A 20621-nucleotide genomic window follows, 5' to 3' on the forward strand; every position below is an offset into this window, starting at 1 on the left:
CATTAATATTTATACAGATTGATTGACAAACATTGCCCCAATTCACTTATGCTCTCGCAGCATCATTTCCTCCCAGACATCATTACAACGAATTTATATGAAAATAAACCATTTTCTTTTTTTTCTCACTCTCTATCCTTTTCCCTGCCTGTGCTTTTTTCTCTTTCTTTATTCTTTGTTAGTCCTTTTCCTTCATTGATCCTTCAGTCCAGAGAGCTTACACAAATTGCTCTAGAAAGTTTTTAACATTCCGTTGATACAGTTGTCGAAAAACAAGACTAAGAGACACAGTTGTAGTCATATCTCACCCTACCCAATCAAATTTTAATAGATATCAGCTCAATACTATGAACACTAGCATGCACTTTGTTTTTCCGCACAACTGAACATGTATTTGAATTTGTGAATAATGTGTGTAATTAAAAAAGCAGTGAACTTGAATGGTCATTTCAGTCAGAACTCGTGTTCGGTAGTTCCAGTCTTGTTCACCGTGTTAAACAACAGCTCGACTGGAGCTCCCTTTTTGGTAAATCAATAGTGGGGAAAAAATGCATGAAATGTTAATATCTTTATCTCTTGAGATTTCTGAGCAAAAGTTTCTCTTTTCTGTAATAGCCTGATCAGTTTCTTCAAGTCTCAGCTTTTTCTCAAACACCCACAAGCTGCCTCATATTGTAGTCTTTTCAAGGAATTTAAATAAGTAGATGTCAAAGATTGACCAGAGGTTGTAAACCTATTCTGCAGGCTAACTAACATAAACCAGCTGTTGTAGCTTCGTATCACCCTAAGATATGATGACGTTTTAATCCACATACATTTAACATAGAAGTAATATTTTTCTGTAGTATTGGTTCACAGTTTATTGGCATTATTCATCTTTTACATTTGCAAGTACCTTGATAAATGTTAATATGCCTGCTGATATCATCAAATCCTTTTTAATTTCTTTAACCTTGTGTCCTTCATTGGTTGTTGCTTTTGCATAGGGTAGCTTGTAGCTCTCTCTGTCTTCTCTCTCTCTCTTCTCTCCAACTGTGTGTATTTATTTTTTGTGATGGTTAGTTATCTTAGGATTTGGTGCAACCTTCTGCTCCTGCTCACTGCCTCATAGATGTACTGTAAAGCCCCTGTGACTGCCTGCCTGCTGGCACACCGATCTACAGCCTGTTCTGGCATTAGGTTGCCATGGAGAAAATTGCCAGCATATTATCTCCAGTAGATTGATTCCAGTGTGATTGGGGGGGGGGGTCATTTTTTTGTTGGCAATACAGTACTATGTGTTTTACATCCCAAGGCCATTGACATTTAACGAAAGATGATCATTTTTGTATGCTTGTCTTACCCTTTTGTCTTGTTGCAAGTATATGAGGCATGTTACACCTGAATCATTTTCTTGCTACCACTTTCCTATAAACATCTACTGTGAAATGTTGCTTTGTAATCTTCTCATTTCCCTTTGTGGATCTTTGCCATTTTCACCTCCCACCCTCCTTTAACCTCCCCACTCTTAAAACTTCCAGTATTTATAGGTTCTTTGCAGGTCTGGTGTCCAATCAGTGTCGCTTCTTATTCTCACAATTCTCTTTCCTCTGTGCTCTCTCTCGTCTTTAAGTTATCATCTCCCCCTTTTACTTCTACTCTTTTATAGTGTTTACTGATCTGAGTGAAGTGTACCTCCTCGTCCCAGCGCTGTCTCTCATTTAAATGCATCACTTCATTACATGGAGCCTGCAGCCACAGACCTTTTAGCTGTTTCCAAAATTGTCTCCTAGAAATGGGTTGGTGCTCTGCCAGAGATCCACAGAAAAGGTACTCGAAACTATGCATAATGACAAAAAAACTGACTATAACTATATATCTCACTCTAGTTACAGCTACTACTAGCATCCAATTGGTAACAAGGTGACAGTGGGTTTTTGGTGCTGGGAGAGAAGGATGGTTAGAAAAAAAAGGCTGTTGTTTTAGTCAAGGGATGGTCGAATGACTCAAAGACCAGACGATATAGATCAAGTGTGGAAAGTCTATCAGACTGCTCTCTGTTCCTCTAAGATATGGAGACAGCCATGAGTGTGCATTGTCTGCCTTCATTCGGTGTCTTTTCTTCAGGGAGGTCTTCTTTAAGACTACCCACGTTCATAATCTGCCCATTACTGACTTTAGATGGCTTTGATTAAATTGAAGATGAAACTTTTCTTTTGTAAAGCAGTAACTTTTGTTCATATAATATAATATAATATAATATAATATTTAATATAATTCAGCCTCAAGTTCAACTACAATAGCCACCACTTTGGCAGTTTGTGTTTCTCCTAAACTACAATATTTTACATCCACAATTGTTCTGTGTAAGATACAGCCTCTGTTTAGTTTATTATCATGATAGAGATTAAACAGCACATTGTCATGACTTGTGACTATATGGGCATACTATTGTGATGTGAATGAAGATTTTTGTAAGTTTGTTGTTTGCTCGCATGTCTTCTCATTCACTCGTTCACCCATGCATGTTTTAATTTCCACGTTCATGTCAGCATCTAAAATTGTACATGTAGTTGTTGGCCCTCTGGGAAATTAAGAGAGATTAAAAACAACAGAACATTTAATTCCCGCTCATTAGTAAGTATCATCACAAGTTAAAAAAAAAATAGCTTTGCACCAGAGCTAGCAGGGATTCTTGTTTATCTCTCAGGGTTTGTTTTGTTGTGTTTATTTTTTGGCATAAGTTTGATTCCACACAAAACCAAACAAACCAAAATGGCACACTCAGTTACGTAGTATCTATATGGGAATGTGTTAATACCTTGTGTCATGCATGTATGAGTTCTTTGTTTTCTAATTTTACATAGAAGAATACCTCTTTCTGTCTATGTTTGCATCACTGCATATGTATTATTCACCCCAATGAAATGACAACCGAGTCTGATGAAAAATATTTTTATAATGCTTCAAATCCTCCTGTTTTGTTGAGACTTGCTTAGTGGTGTTGATGCACCTGTATGGTAATGTTGGTTCTTGACATGAAGAGGTAGGGTTATGCAGGGTTAGCTCCAGAAAATAGGTCCTCAAAACTCATTACACTGCTGAATGAGCACCTCTCTTGCTTGCAGTCTTAACTGAAATTGACCATCAAGTTTTGGAAAGGTAGTGCTTTGCCGCAGGGGTATTTTATTCCATTAGTTAGCACAGGTTATTATGGCATTAGTTACCATTTGTCCTTGTTGATTTGTCTCACTGAATGTTCCTTTACAACATATTTACAGTATGTGAGCAGACAATCAGACGTGAAGATCAGACATAGGGATATACAGCTCCAGTCTGTGTGACATTATTCATACAAAGACTTGGCTGTTGGCACATTTGTACTCTGAGTAAGTGTCAGGGTGTTTGCTTGTACTGTACGTGCAGCACTCATGTGTACTTTGCAGAATAATTTGTGTAGCAGCCAACACGGGCACCAACAGTTTAAGAGTAGGCTATATGACATGCAGGCAGACATGTGTTGTTGCTGCTGCAGCAGCTCAGGCTTGTCAGACTTGTCTACAGACCTTTAAACATCACCGTGGAACACTTAGGGAAGCACTAACTCTGAATTGCTCTGTGTAATGATTCATTCATTGCATTGATGCATGTATTATAAATGATGCTGATTCAATGGATTGATCTGCTAAAAGAAATAATCAAATTACTCTGGCTTTAGTAACAATCAATATGAAACCATTTGAATTGCTGTAATCAAATATAAATGAAACTATTCTTCTGTTTGCCAGGATTGAAAAGAGGAAACTGGCTCTGCAACGGCCATTACTGCCACTACTAATGCTGCCACTAACAGCAATACAAATGCTAGGACTACTGCTAGTAATCAAAACTACAAATGTTACTGCTCTGGGTAAAACATGTGCTATGTCCAAAAGTAAGTATACATTAAATAAATGTGTTTACTTACTCATGGACATAAGTCAGAATTTCTTTCATTGTGAACCAAGGAACCATTTTGGTTCACCGTTATTGAATCAATTCGTATTTCTCAAAATTGAATCACATCAAGAAAGAAAAACAATAATAATAATAATCCCTCTTGAAGCAAATTTGAATAATTTACTCAAACTGCTATCAAACCGGTAATCCCCACACCTGCTAAGAATTTTCTGGAAAACGCTCTTCTCTCTTTACCATTCTACTGTAGAGCTTAGGAGCTCATCTTTTATCCTGCCCACAGGTTAAAAAAATAAATAAATATGCACAGACCTTGAGTCAGCTTTGGGCTCTCCACATAGGGAATAACCTCCAAGCATTGCATGCCAAACAACAGGACTGTTCAAGCAGTGTTCAAGAGTTACTCACTGCTCTGTCATGTTTTTTTCCCTCTGTTAACATCGTACAATCAGATGACAGTTCTCTTCCTCTGCTTTTTTTTTTTTTTTTGTCCTGTGAGCATTCCCGTCCTGGCTTTGAGGAAATTCTTATTAGAAATGTAATATGTGTGGATATCAAGACGGGTATAAATGAAAATAAGAATTAGAAATAAAACAATGCAGTTATATATGAGGGGGAAATTGTTAGCCAGTGGTGTGAGTGAGAGATCAGATTAGTGCTCATCCAGTATTACATTCTGGTGGGTGAACACCTGAACACGAAACAGCAAAGACAGGTTCAATCTTCAGATTGTACAAGTGTAGAAATAAGTAACTTGACTGTGACTGAGGACACGATATATTAGAAATTTAATATTTTTTTTCTGCAAGACACATCTTCTATCTTCGAGTTACTCACAATGTTATCCTTTTTTTTCATTTTTAAACATTTCATATCCTGCTTGGATGCCAGTATAATGCCTTGGATTTTTTCTCATTATTTCTTTCAACATGCAGCAAGTCACTTTGGCATGAATATATTATGACCACATTAAATGTGAATCAAAGCTCAGTACACAGTTAATTTTGATAAAAGTGAGTTATGGACAGAATTGCAGCAGGGGTTCATGGTTGAGTGTCTGCACTTCATTCACAACGCTTAGAGTTTTCTTTTAATTTTCAGAAATATTGATTCAAACCAAACCAGCAGTGTTGAAAAACTGTAGTTAAATAAATTATGCCCATGGATACAAAAACTTCAAAACTAATTCTATATAGGCTTACTCTTGAATATGAAATGAACATATATTTCCTCTTGGGCATGTACTATAAATGCTCTTTTATAGTACATGCCCATCAAGCTCATCAAAGGATGTCAAGTCCGCTGTGATGCATTTATGTGCAGAACTTCACAATTACAATAGAAGAAGCATTTCACATGTATGTCAGGCGATTTTAATTATGGATTTTTACTCGGCGTGTTATTTCTGCCCCCTCTGATGTTCCACCAGAGACTGGTAAATCAATTCAGGACCAGCGTGCAATAGCTTTTTTATTCTCGTTCCACCCTAACCCTTTTAATGTAAGAGAAACAAAAAAAAAAGTCACTGACAGTCATTAAACATTTCTTTTCTCGTGGAGCATACAAATGACCATGTACCTTGACCTCCCTGCTGTGCTTTTCTTGTTTCATTGTTTCATATACGTTTTTCATATAGAAATATAAAACAACTCAAGGGAAACTTTTCTTCTTTTTTTTTTTATCAGCTAGCAAAAGTATGTGCAAGGATTCATTGTCATACACAGCCTGGCTCTATACTTTGTTTCATGGGCTTTTTATCTCTCTTTTTACCCCTTATCCTAAAGAAAAGTCTGACAAGCTGATATGATGCCAGAAAAAAAGTTGTGCAGAGCAATATATATACTTTGTGCTTCTGTAAAATAAAGTAAAAAAATATGACCTTTTAGGGGAAGCAGAATGGAGAAGTAAAAGGTCTGTGCGGCTGAAGATATCGGGCTCCCTTCTGAAGTGTGAAAATTAGTCAATTGCTGGCTGATGCAATTTACCAGGGACAAGACAAAGAGCGAGGGAGAAATAACAAGGCAGATGAGCCTTCCTGTCACAGGCACTGTCTGTAATCAGGTATTTATTAGTTTTTCATCAATAACCAATTTTTATTATACATTGTAAAAATTCATCACCAATTGTGGCTGATTGGCTCAATAAATAGACCTTTATATTTTATTCATGTATATACAGCGTTTAGATTTATAGAGTACATCTGGATTATTCTTTAAAATGTATTTTAATCAAACTATGAACATCTGTGTAATTAGCGGCTAATGATCCATGTGGCGCCATTAGAGACTTCTTGCGTATGGGTGGATGGGTGCTATCAGCCGCCGATGGGAGTTCTGTGTTGTAGTTACAGTATAAGGCAGCGAGATCATTCTCAGCTTGAATAATGTAGAAAGAGTGGCTGCCATGTGGAAAGACTACTGTTCACAGTAGAGCTTGAATGCAGAACACCTGTGCAGCGTTTGCTCCATTTTCATTCTCTTTCTGAATCCTTTGTGGGCAAAGACCAAGCATGCAGCGCCGCATGAGCAGTTTGCTCTAAAAATTTAAGCGATGCAGGGGTTCTTCAAATTGTGTTCTCTAAAATAAAACTGACATGAAAGAATGGAGTAGTCGACCCAGAACATACTAGCGGCTTTTCATTCGAATGGCACTTACAACCTTCTGGCTCTTAGCCCTCGATAAAGAGTTTGTCTCAAACATACAGTAATTCAAACTGGGACTGTAGAAAATGGGCTCTATAAGCCTCTGTCTGCTTTCACATGGAGTTCTTGGCCACTGATGCTCATCCCTTGTGATTCTGCCTGTCCTTTTTTTATTCCGCACTGCTTTCTTTAACTGAAAGACAATTTCTACATTATGATTTATGCTTTTATTCCAGAGACCGGACAAGCAAGTTTATTTATGTGTACTACTTTGACCATAATAAGGAGTAATGCACCCTCCTCATTAAGAGATTGGGTAGAACAGGAAGCACTATACATTTCAAGTCTGCATTATACTGTAATGGGAAAGATGACTGCATTATTTATGTATACCTTTTTTGAACACTTGTAGCTATCGTAACCCCCGCCCTCCCCATCATACACCTGTCCTCCATCGGTGCTGCATTACGACTGCAAGCTATTCTATTTCAGATATTGTACATTAGTACCGATTATTATAATACAGAACACTGTTCATTTTCCAAACACTTGACAAAGTGTTTTCACTTAGCTAGACCATGATGCATGCTTTCTTTTTTCGTGCTATACCAACGTAGAGTAATGGCAATGCTGAACCCATATTTAAACTCAGATGCTGCAGAAAAACAGTCATTATCATCGTAGCGGGCAGGAATGTAGCCACGCTTCTGAAGCAGTGTTGGGGCGGAGTAAATTTGTTGAGACGATCCTACACAATTTAGAATATTCCTTTCAAGCCTTTGACTAAAAGCATCAAGAATAACTGAACCTCTTCTCCTCTTTTTTTTTTATTATACACTTGATGACACTCCGCTATGAGCTCTATTGTTGTTGTGTTTGTGTTGTAGGAGGATTGTGGGTAAAAAAAATCTCCATCCAGCCTTTAGAAAATGTCTGTTGTGGATGTATAAGAGGAAATTGAAAAACAAAATGAGGTTAAAGAAATTAGAAAGGTTCCAAAGATGCTAATCACTTGTGCTATTGTTGGAGAAAGCCTTTCACGTGTACCCACGTCCTAGGTGTAAAATAAAAGGTCCTAAAGGTGCTAGTCATATGATGTAGCTTAGCAGAACACTTCATCCATTTATCATTGTTATGAAGGCTATCATGGGACCTTGCGCAAGAGTCCTTTATAATAAGTGCTCTGTTCTCTCATATGTTCAGTGCTGCCACACAAATACATACAGCCCACACAGCAGATATGAGTGGTTGTTTAGTCCTTCTGTTTCTGCTGCATTAGGTTTTTATAAGCTACAACAGGATATCTTTAAACCCTTAAATCATGAAGAGAAAATACTGTGGCTGAGCTCTTCTCACAAATACCTGTTTTCTAAATCATTTCGATTTTCTCTCCTCCTTTTTAGACTTTTTTTTCTAAAACGATTATAGGCGTTAAGTCTGTGTGTCTTCTGTCTGTTTCTGCTGATCGCACGGTATTGTGCTGAGATGAAAAGGTTTTAAATGTCATGCCCTTTCCAGCACAGGGATGTTTCCTTCAAATAACACAATAAAAAGCAAAAACCTGCCATGGCTGAATGCCGCACAAGAAATTTAATAGCTTAATTTATGCTTGATCGTATAATTCTTTGACCATTAAGTTAACAATTCCGTCAGCCCCCGTGTTCATGTTTACACCTTGGTGCCAACAAATAGAAACACAAAGGAAATATTAAATGGCGTGATGAACAATTAGCACCTTCCACTCTGCTGGTTTTGGTGTAGGTGGACATTGAGGGGCAAGAGTTTCACTCGTGGATAGGCATAGAATCAAAAATAGATGTGTAAATGTGTGTCTATGTAACACTCATGCATATAACTAGATTTCCTTACTGTTTTGACAGCTTTTAAGGAAGTGCTAGTACCACCATGTCAGTGCATTTTCACTGCAACACTGAACAATAGTGTTAGTTAGACTGCCACTTTTTTCATTTAGAAATGTGTAAGTCCGGGGCGCCGGTTGGATCACCTGGTTAGAGTGTGCACCCCGTGTACAAAGGCTCAGTGCACAGCAGCCCAGAGTTCAAATCTGACCTGTGTCATCACCCTCTCTCTCTGCCCAATTTCCTTTCCTGTCACTCTTCAGCTCCTACTACATAATGAAGGTTTGAAAAGCACGAAATATCTTAAAAAACAAAAAAAACAAAGTCCAGTTATGTTTTAGTTACTAATAATGAAGATTTAGATTTAATGAATCATGGTACATTTACATGGATGGTACGAGTCTATATTCTTCATGTCTTTTGTTTCTGATAAATTTGTGCAGTGAGTCATAGCAGTCTGTAGGTTGGGCACACAGCCAGCTCCCTTACAGAGGTTATTTCAGGATCTCATGAAACTATACAGAACTTAGGTTCCCATTCCCAATACACAGAAACCCCAGTTCTCCTACTCTGAAGACGCTGAATTTTGATGTCCGCAACTCTCTGTGCCTTGGTGGTTTAAGGAAGGGGCTTAATGTTCCATGAATCTGATCGTGCCCTGGTTCAAAGTAACACATACCCCTCCTCCCTTGCTGCTTTAGTTCCATTGCTGTGGCCTGGCTCCCTCTTGGGGAACGAACAGAGGGAACTGCAGACTTGAATCTTGCTCTTGATCTCTGAGGCCACTGTGAAGGGTCTGCTATTTCACTGGTGTGCACAAGCAATGTAAGAATGTGTTGTGCTGTATCGTATAATTACATTCTTCTAATTCAGAGCACGTAATAATCTGATCAGTACAACGTGTACATCTGTGGAACTGTCCCACTGCTGCTGAGATGAGATGATACTGATATGTCGTGTTTTTTCATCACATTTAGTTGTTATATTTCAAAGCACTGCTTTGTATAATACAGAGAAATCTCTTTAATGGTTCAGGCAAAATTCACTTGTTTTTATCCAAAGTGGGGCTGCACATTTAAATTAACATAACTTTTCTACCATAAAATAATAGACTCTAAATGATTTTGATGCTACAATAAAGTGTAATCAGGTGAATGCTGCCTCTGTCATTCCCTATTTTGTCATTCTGTCATTTCCTATTTCACTGATTTTGTTGAAGTTGGATCATATTTTAATGGGGGAAAATATTTTCTGGTTTTCTCTCTGATGTCCTCTGGCTTGTCTGCATTAAACTCTCAATAATTTACTGTTTTCTGATGGACAGTAAAGTAAGTTTTTTCAGATTATAGCTGTTATCTAATGTTAGCTGTGATGGTTAGCTGGGCTGTGAGCTCAGAACATTTGGGGAGTGTTAGTGTTTGTACCACAGGCATTTTAGACCACTTGGAAGACGAGGTTTTTGGAGGTTTTGTCATGGAAATTGAACACTATTTTATCTTTTTATCTTGCTTTGAAGAAAATGAAATTATAAAGTAATTGTAAAATTCATTAAACAGTGAATGTTATTCAACATTGCACCTCTAGTGTGTACAGCAGTGCGTGTATGTGGAAATCTATGGCAGCACATGCACAGATTGAAAGAAGAATATAATTGAGGTGTCATTTCATATTATTACCGCTCATCAATAAGGCTGCATATCAGATCTCTGCACACAATTTAGTCAGCACTCAAAAAGTACAGAGCACTTATCAAAACTGTGTTAAGCTGTGCAGTTATTCTTTGATCTTAGGTTTTCTATTTTTAGACAGTTGTTGTGCAGCTGTTTGTGAAATGCAACATTAAACACTTATGCCCTAGAGAAAACTTAATTTGCGAGATGACAGATGTTTTGTGTATAAAAATGTGTTTATCTTCATCACATATGCTAGTCAAAAACTTTTTGCTTTCTTATTGGAAAAGATTAAAAGCTGTAACTGGCACAATTATCAAAAAAAGATGCATTACTATTCATCTCTGTCTTAAAAGGGGTCTTCTAATTTTTGATCTGCTCAACACACGTGCTCACCCTCAAACCTCTGAGGCAGCTCAGAAATGCACAGACGTGCTAATTTTGTGAACTAAGGCGGAGGGCACAGAGCACATTCGAATGTGCCACACATGGCAACAGACTGGAATAAGAAAGAATGAATTATCATATATTATCAGTGGAGTGTCAGGAGTTTGAATGATCTCAGCTAATCATAAAAACTGTCATATGGCAAGTGGAAAGTCACAGGTGCTAATATACTGTAGCCCAGATATGCTGCCAAGGTTAAATGATGTCTCTTTTTAAGATTTTTAAAGAAAGTCTGGCGGTTACCATGGTTTCTGTGTGTACTGGTATTCATTTGGAATAACAATGATCAACACCGTAGACACATATATTTGAGAGTAATATTGTTGTTGCTTTTTTTTAATTATTATTATTAATTTAGGTTATAAAATGATGATAGTGTTTTGCAGGTTGTGAAGAAGAATCAAATCTTAACTCGACGTTGCTGGTATTATTGCTGTAATCTGAATAAATGTGTTTTTCTTCTTTTCTGTCTAAAATGAAAAAAAAAAAAGCCACACAATTGAAAAACAGGCTTTGTGTGGTTTTGGGAGAGGTTTATATGGTGTGCACCTTCCATCTGTTAAAATGACAAAGGGACTGTGGAATAGATGGCCATGGACATAGTGCTGCTGACCCTGTCTAACCAGACCGGCAGCAGACAGCACAATCTTGACACTGAAATTGCAGTGCACCGCTGGATTGCCAGTGACACACTGAACCTTCTACGCCTTTGGACCCACTGCAGTGTGTGACGCGTCGCCAAAATGCTCAGCTGTGCAGGCAAAGTAAAAACAAAAACACCACAGCACCTAATGAAAATGCTATAAACATAGAATCCATAACGTCCTCGAAATATAAGGCACTTTGTGCTGTAGATAAAAATGTGATCATTTGCATTAACACGCAGCCTGAATCTGTCAGGAGGTCTCCCAGTTTAGCAGATAGGAAGACATGATTTAATAAGGATCTCATGAAGAGAGGGATAAAATGTAAGCACTGAACGTGTCAGTATTAATAGATGGAAGAAGTGGAGGGTGGGGGTGGTGGGGTGATGAAAGAGTAAAGGAATTACACTGACGAGTCCTGAATGGAAAAGGAAGTGGAACCTATTTACTTCAGTTCCTGAAACTAGGGTGACGGAGCCTGACAGGGGCTGTTCTCACCCCAGGGAATTCAGCATACAGTAGGTGATGTGGAAAAGAGCAGTGGGCTGAGTTACACTCCGCAAATGAATAATCCAGCAGCCTCACAGAACCCTGGCATTCTTAAAGAGGCCTCCGTCTGAGGAATGAGCCAAGGGGGACAGCTGGAGGCTAGTCTTTGTCTGTTTTTTTTTTTTTTTTACTGACCTCATCTCACATGAAGAGCAGAAGACAGAGGTAAAGGTGTGAGTGCGCCCAGGTGTTTCCCCATCGCTTTGTGATGTTTAAGTGACAGTGTAACGTGATTTTTCTATCTCAGGTTTTGTTTCTCCATGTGGTAAGATTGCGTGCTCTTGATGTATGTCTCAAGGTGTTGACAGCTTCGATTTTCAGAGCTGAGCCCTTGAAGTGGAGGGCACATTCTAGGCAGAGGACGTTTTGATTTTCAGTACTCCATCACTCCTGCTGTACACCCACGGTGCCTCTTTCAATGCTCCTGCCTCCCCTCTCGCAAGCCATTGATAGATTGACTGATCTGCGTCTATGAAAAATCAATAGGACAACCCTTTGAGTGCTCCTCACATTGATTTTTCATGGGCTGTAGTTACTGTACTAACAAATAGCATGCTTTTCATTATTTGGGAAAGTCTTCTGTTCCATGACTCTGCGGACAACAGGTGGAAACAAAGTCAGGCTGAAGCACAAGGGCACTATTAACATAAATGAGTGGAGGAGGAGGAGGAGTAGGAGTAGGAGGAGGGAAAGATTGTGTTTTTTTGCATGACAGAGTCAAGTGCAGCGTGTGTTGTTCAGCACAGATCAGAATTGCTTTAAAATTTTTATGACATGGCAATCAAGGCGACATGATGCCTCCAGGCATAAACTAAAGGCCAACAGCACTCAGGTTCTACTTGAACAGCACAACACCTTTTGAATACTAAACACTGTAACACGTTCAATATTTCAGAAGATTTACAGTTTTAAAGAGTTTTTTTCTCCTTTATTTTTATTAATGCATCTTTTCTCCTCATTTGCATATTTCGCAGCTTCATTGCCTAAGCTCTTTGTCAGATTCACTCGACGTGGTGGCACATTTGTTTCCGTTGCTTCTTTAGATCCAGAGAGCGCTGATGCTGTTCATGTGTTCCACATGTCTGTGCACTCTACTCCAATCCCAACGGCTTGGAAATTAGCCCTGTTTGATCTCAATCCTTTGCTTTCCGCCGAAGATGTTTTCATATATCAAGTCTTCTGCTGTTTTTCCTCATGGTAAAAGGAAGATGCCCCTTGTGGCCCCAGTTTCAGCAAAGATTGTGTTTACCAATGTGTTTGAATCCAGGTTACTCTATCTCCCAGCCTCTCTCTTCTGTTTTTTTTTCTCCTCTCTTTTGTTCTCTGTCACTTATTTCTTGTTCAGTGAGCAGCATTGCATGGAGAGATGTGTAGCCTCCTTCACCCCTAGGCTTGAAAGACCAAGTTAAAACCAGCAACAATAATGTGCTGGAGTACTGCAAAAAAAAAAAGCAACCATCCTTTGACTCCATGAATATTTCTTGCTTCAGTGAAGCATAGTTTAAAGTTGGTGTTCACTAATTTGGTGACATTTCTCCGACCAAGACAAGGATCTGAGACTTGAGAATCACCCTAGTGGGATAAATCTCAAAATTAAAAAAGAAAAGCAAGGAGTTATCTGAAATATTTAATATGTCTCTCTCTCACACACCCTCTCTCATGCAAGGTCTTTTTTTTTTTTTTTAATCTCTCTCAGTCGTCCTTTCTCAAGGCCAGAGCTGAGAATCTCTGTAGTGTGCATGTTGGCATGTGGGGCTGTGTGTGCCTGTGTGCAGATGTGTGAAATACTTTGAACACCATCATGTTTGCAAGTTCGAGATGCTGGCTGGATGGATCAGTGTCACTGAGCACGGTCTGACTGAGCGATGGTGTACCTTTACTCTGCATGTAATTTTGTAAAGTGTGTGTGTGTGTGTGTGTTTTTGATAAGCCCTCCTCTCCCAGCTCTGTCCCTTATCTGCTCTCTGAAAAATCACACCGCAGAGATAAGTTACATCGGGAATGGTACTTTTTCTATGTCTACAGCCAATGCGAGAATTCATATTCTCGGGTCATTTAATTTTCTGGTTTAATACTCTAAACCCTTTGGATCAAGGCATAAGAGATGCCGTGTAGATTCACCATGTTTTATTCAGGCATAAAATCACAGAGGGTGATATCATCATTGATAAGAATTACAAGGCAGTAGTCATTTACTGTGACAGAACTGTATAAATTTAGTTTTATGGTAATATTAGCCAAAGGTCAGGCATAAGTAGGGACTGTACATTCCTGCTACCTTGGTGTCCATGACGCATGCCTTCTGTAACCATTTCAAACTTAGTTTGCCTCCTTCTCCATTCATCTATTCTCGTGTGATATTTTCCTTTCTCCTACCTCGCTTTCATTTCTCTCTTTTCTTTTATATTCTTACAGTGTCATACTCTCCCAGAATAGGAATAGGTCTGGCTGGACACACATTGATTTACAATCTCTTTACCTTCAAAGTCTTTGTGCTTTGCCCACAACTGCTTGAATAAGGCTTCTTTAGTTTTATTGGGGGGGGAAAATGAAAAAATCTGCAAATCTGTTTTTTTCTGCTTCTGTCCTGTTATTTCACCACGATTACAGGTACGTTCCTCATGAGCATTTTGTTAAATCTTTGCTATTCATCCATATAATTAGCCAGAACATTTTTTTTGTGGCTCAGCTATTTCCCAAGACAACAAGTCTCTTGTGGTGGCCAAGGCGGGCAACATGCAGAATCAGAGCTAAGATGCAAACAAATAATTACCCTTTATTTGAAAACACTCAATTAGCCTCAATTTCAGAGTAAAATAATGAGCTTCTCCCACTAAGCGGAACCCTAGAGTTTCAGCTGTAATTAGTCTAAAAGATGGCAACCCAGTGGCTCAGTGGACGATCATAACACGACTGTTTCATTAGCCCAACAGCAAATACAGCGATATACTAATGCACAACAACACCTTTTTATAACTGCAAGCAACAAAGAAAGCTCCCATTTCTGTAGGGGTCTGCGTCGACGTGCCTTTTGTGCGAATAAGCTACACAAATAAAGGGAAAGGCATGTTAAAAAGAAAGGCGGGAGGAAAGAAAGGATTGGAGAGCTGTGTGGTAATCAATGAGCTCTGCTGTGGCGCTGACATTTCTATCTCAGATGTGCAATAGAAGCTACGTCTGAGTGCCTGCTACTGTACAGAGGAGCAGAAGAGCATTGTGTTTCACATTTATGTGCCTACTGTAGCAACTTCCATCAAGGCTTTTGGAACCGTGTATCACAGGCTGTGAATTAAGGCGCTTGGTGTTAAGAGCGAATTACCATTATTGCTGTGTCTCTTACCAACCATTGATTGCTTGCGTTTTTCCTTGAAAGATGGGTCTGATTGACGGCAGTTCCAATAAGGTGGATTTGCCTCTGTGCACTTTGCTTAAGCTTAAGGGAATACACTTAATGTGGGACTCTCTCACAGTCGATATAAACGTAGTGGGCTTTTTCCACTCCTATGCTGAATACTAATATCTGTATTCTGTTCCAATGCTGAATGGATACAAACACTCATAGTGTATCATTGCATTAGTTGGCTTGAGTACACGCATGAACTTTGATTTTATACTACCACTTCTCTGAATATTGGAATTCTTTGGAGTCTCCGTGCAGAATTTTAGTTCGGTGATAAGAAAAATTAGATTTTATTATGTACCTTTTCCATTGCCTATCACTTGATGCAACTGCAGCGTGTCTGGCACGAAACACATTTCAGACATTTCTCAACAAGTGCAGTGCATAATTTTATCCTCGCCTTTCCTTGATTCGATGAGAGTGAAAAGGAAACTTTCCCTCATTTCAAATCAGTTTGGAACACTGGGGAGTTGCCTAAACACTTGCATCCACATACACAGCACTATGAAATAACATTAGGTTACAGCTCAGTGAAAGCTTGCTCCATTTCTGTTTGCGGCACCACTGATCTGAAGCCAATCCCTGATAGCCAATATTGACTTAACAACTGTGGCAGGAGGAGGCTAGAGACCAAGGCAGCCACCATAGAAAAGACCAGGACAAGACACAGGAGAATATGGGATGTAGGAGACACACCGTGACATTACTTTCAGTCACCTTGAAGTCTAACAACCACTCTGACTGATAACGTCAGCAGAGAGCTTAAATTCCCCAGTGGAGGGTAGAAAAATACCATGAGAGTGACCTCTGATATGGAACATGCTGTGGTAAACAGTCTTTTTAACTTTCATTGCCCGGCAGCAATGAAACATAGAAAAAATAAGTTAGGTAAAAGATTATTAGAGAAATAAAAATCAAAAATGAAACATTGATGTCATGAGTGGGCTGAAGAAATGCTTAAAAAAAACACAGCATGCAACTGGTTGGCGCCTCTTTGATGATTCGCATAGCTCTCGGACTGGCAGAAAGCTTTTGATAAGCGATCTTAATGTCAGCTGCACTCAGACTCAGACAACGTGTAGACTCCCACATCTGTCTGTCTCACACAACTGCACAGTCGTGGGAGTTCAAAGTTGTTCAAATTACAGATTTTAGCTACTTGACATTCACATCAGATGAACCTAATTTGGGCAAATCTAAGTTCATAAATAATGTTGTTTCACAGAAATCATGTTCTTCTCTGGGCTGAACCAGGGATTCCAACCAAGAGCAGACATAGAGGAATATTTTTCCATGCTAAATGCTGATTACCATCATAATAAGAATTTAAGAGGGTTCAGTCTCGGTGGCCATGCTTGAGGACTCAGATTCTGCAAATCCCACCGCAAGAGAGGGTAGTCCCATTGTGCAAGCTGCAGATGCGTCATGGGCTTTTGTGCAGTATTTTTCAGCCTTGTAGTCACCATTATCATGTATGACCATTGTGACCTAAAAGATTTTTTTTTATTTTTTTATTTTTTTTTTTAGCTGATCTGAGCCGAGCACCATTATAAATCAAATAAAAGCAACACACCAGCCTATTGCCTAAGCCAGCTAAAGTTCACACAGAATACAGGTCTGTGATAAAAGTAGCACATTGTTCTTGAGCTAGGGAGTTACTGTATTTTTCTATATATAAGTAATGATATAATATATAAGTGTGATATGAAATGTCATGTAAAAATATTGCAGTCTTAATTGTAAGCATTTTTATGTTTCTGACGGAGATCTATATCTGCAGTATGAAATTAGTTTTTATTTCAATAATGCTAATAAAAGTAATTAAAGATGAAAAATGTTTGCCAAAAGGTCTCTTGTGTCATTAAGTTTATTAGTCAGAAAACGTCATACTTCATGCTGCTGATATCTGGTCCTACATGTTGCAGCTGCAAGCTGATAACGATTGTAGATTCGTCACTCAGCCAACAAAAGCAGCACCAGGCTTCAAGAGAATCTCAGCGGATCTTAGAATTTGAAACATGACCCCTGTTAAATGTGAGGTCTTTGGAGCTCTGGTCTTTCGAAGGCAGAAAAAAACTAATTTATTGTCCTTAGACTGTATCTGAAAATGCATTACAAAGGCAGCTTTCACTGGAGTTGTTCTGTTGTCTGTTCTTTCACTGTCTGAGAACATAAGCTTTAGTGAAATATTCTTTTGGATGATGTAAAAGGGGGATAATACGCTTCTTTGAAACTTGACTATACACCACTCCGAAGTCAACTGAAGTCTTGTTCCACATTATGCTCCTATTTTCTGTACATACATCCATCATACTCTCTAAAGCCTCTAAAAACCTTAGATTAAAATCCTTCTCTCAGCCAGCCTATTGTTAGCCTGTCCTTGATTCACATATAATATGTTATTGAACACGTTTAGTAGGGTGCATGATGTCAACACTGCTGTCTTGTTGTCCCTTTTTCATACTTGCTCTACTTACCGACATGCCACTGGAAATACTTTTCTGAAGCTTGCAAGGGCTCTTCAAGTCAACAATGGACAGATTTGGAATTAGCCTGAGGGAAACGTCTGGGTCTGTCTTAAAATCACAAATGTTCTTCAACTCAGTTCTCCGTTTTTGTTAGTGTTTCATTACTCTTCATATTTTAGAGATCATGTATTATATTAGTGACCCTATGCAAGTGAAACAACCTTAATTAATTTAGTTTAATTACAGATAGCTGACTTCTGTTCAACACGGAGGTATAGACAGGATGGAGATGGGAGCGAAACGACTAAAGGAAGAAGTACATGAGATAGCAACTTCTGGCACTGCCCTGTGGGGAGTATAAAGGGCAGTATGCCTCTAATGCAGACTCAGAGCATACTGGCAGGGTGACTAATGACCCTCAGTGCTCTCAATTATTATCACTGGCACGCGTGCTCACACACCATATGATTCACCCAGGTTCAGACTGTAGAGAGGCATGAGTCAGCCACACTTATAGGCAGCTACACCAACATTTCTATCTCCATTTCAATTTCCCAAGACCCACAGACTCCTGGTCTAAATGAGGACATCAGCACTCTAGGAAATAGGTTTGTCCCACAGAAAAGCCACCCCGGTGCAGCACAAATTAGCTTTCTGCCCTGCCGCAATCAATGTGAAAGTGGGTCTCATTAATTTTCCCAGGTCACACCTCAGTCTTGCATCATTCAGAGGCCATTTCCTTTTGCGTGGCTTTGACGTTATTTTTCGAGGCCGGGGTGTGTGTAAGGTCAGAGTCGCTGAGCGTCTAATTTACTGACGATGCCACAAAGTCTGCATCAACTGAGGACTTTGCACAACAGTATCCCCAAGGAGAGTATGCTGTTGTAGTCAGATGAATTCACCTTTCTGTCCAGTACGATTAACTATATTACTTAATCTATATTATATTGCCCATTTGACATTTATATCTGCTTGATATCTGAGAGTTTAATGATAATTATCATATATTACTTGACTTGAAGACATAAAATATTTTACCTGTGTCAGGAAATAAAGTTTGGCTTGCACCGCAAAGACCGTTATTCTTGTTTTCCACACATAATTGCATGCAAATCCAAGGGGATTTTTTTGTTTAATACTTAACAACAATGGTCACTTGGTTTATGTGGAAATTATTACAGCAATTAATTACAAATATCTGAGAAATGAAGTCAAATTGGCCGGCACTAAGCTGGCAGCCTCATATCTGCGCTGCCAGACTAGGCCTCTGAGCTCCATCCTCCAGTCTGGTCGGCTCGCAGACAGCCAGCCGGCAGAATCAGCCTGCAGCCCCAGGAGAGCATTCCATCCTGCTGCGTCTGCTCTTCTCCCTCCTCACACACATCCATCCTGCCTGGTCGGCCTGTCAAACCCTACGCAGCCCCCACCATCGCCCATCCTTTCGTCATTCCCCCCTCCCTCCTCTTCTCCAACCCTCTCTTCCTCCGCTCCACTGGGCTTGTGAAGGTGAGCCAGTCCCCAGTGGCGCTACTGTACAGATTGCAATGCGTCCTCTTCAAATGGAGGCTTCTCTCTTGTGAATACCCATGTAAAGAGTGGTCGGGCTGCTCCTCATCTTCCCCTTCCTCCACCTTTTGTTGGGTTATTTTTGTCTTGCTCTCAGGTCAGTTGTCCTTGACCATGACTTGGGGAGATACAGGGTGTGCCACTTAAGAACAATGCTTCCTGAGGTTTTGGCCAGTTTGGTGATAGCTGTCACCAAACCACTTGTCCTTAAAAGCTCTTTTATGAGCAGGACGTGTGAAGGACCAGTGACAGTGGAATGCTACAACTCTGAAGTGACTCTACCACTAATGGATGTGTCTAATTATTTTTCATAGATAGTGTCCATCAGCAGTTGTATAATGGATAGTATTCTGTGTGTGTGTCTGACATTTATTCCAGTCTGCAGAGCCGAAGTCTTCTTCTAGGTTACCTCCTGTTCATCTAGGTTTTGTTGCTCAGTGAATAGACAGATTCTTTATAAGATTCTCTATAATTTTGTGAAAAGCTGAAACAAGAATCTTGGTTCTGTTCAATAGATTTCTTACTCTACTTGCTCGTGGAAATTTGTGCAGCACATTTAATCAATAATAAGAGACCCATTTTCTGTGTTCAACAACTATAACTCTCATATGTCTTTTACCGCTCTTCACTGGCAAAAGACATGATGTTTTTCGGTGCAAACAAAATTGTGTTGTTGTTTTTTTTTGGTCTTTGATAGAGTAAAGATGTACTCTTTCTACTCTTCTGTGCAGTAATACTCACTTAGCTTTGAATACCAACAGAAAATGTCAGACTCCAATGTCCATATGAACTGTTAAAACTCTTACTGAAATGAACATTATCTGCACATTTGCTTGTGTGCACATGAATGCCTTGTTGAGCACAGAATGTAATCTGTCCACCCTGTTGCCGCAGGTGAACTCATTGCCTTTCCCTTTGTGTTTGTGCAGGTTTTTGGAGATTATTATCACTTCAGGCATCATGCCGTGGAAAAGAGGGCTTTGTCTGGCCACAGGGGGATGCACAACAGACTGCAAAAGGAACCACAGGTAAGACAGATGTCGGCTCCCACATTGCAGAACTTCATGTTGGCAACACAAGGCCAAAAGTGAGATTGAATTACAAACAGAGATTGTGTACATCACAAGAGAAAAGGATGCCAGCATCAATGACAGCTTGTCAAACTCTGCAATCTTTTTAGTCCACGCCAGTCCTTCCATCTGTCCCCCTGACCTAATCTGAGGTACAATATAGCTGTAAATATGCAACACGAAACCCTCCCAAACAACAGCTGGGAGTGTCTCTGTGTTTGGCTTGCTGTTTCTCCAGTCTTGTTAAATCATTATTTGCACCTAAATGTTAATTGGAGAGGAAAATTGGCATTCATCAGTCTAACATCCAAAAACATGGACAATTTCCATCCCTGAATATCATTTTGACATCTGGTTCTGAATTTACATA

General features: G+C 39.4%; 1 protein-coding gene across 4 annotated transcripts in view; it reads left to right on the top strand.

Moving 5' to 3' along the window:
- The window catches only part of furinb (furin (paired basic amino acid cleaving enzyme) b), a 68424-nt gene that overhangs the window by 12043 nt on the left and 35760 nt on the right, over positions 1–20621 (top strand). For all 4 annotated transcript variants that reach the window (XR_003461341.1, XM_019278997.2, XM_019279003.2 and 1 more), the window contains exon 3: positions 20111–20209. Coding sequence is in view for 3 of the 4 variants with exons in the window: in XM_019278997.2 (XP_019134542.2) it covers positions 20111–20209 (99 nt within the window). In the remaining variant the exon portion in view is untranslated. The remainder of the gene's footprint in view (positions 1–20110; positions 20210–20621) is intronic.

The sequence above is a fragment of the Larimichthys crocea genome, chromosome XXI, assembly GCF_000972845.2.
Source record: "Larimichthys crocea isolate SSNF chromosome XXI, L_crocea_2.0, whole genome shotgun sequence".
In the NCBI taxonomy this organism is placed as follows: Eukaryota; Metazoa; Chordata; class Actinopteri; family Sciaenidae; genus Larimichthys; species Larimichthys crocea.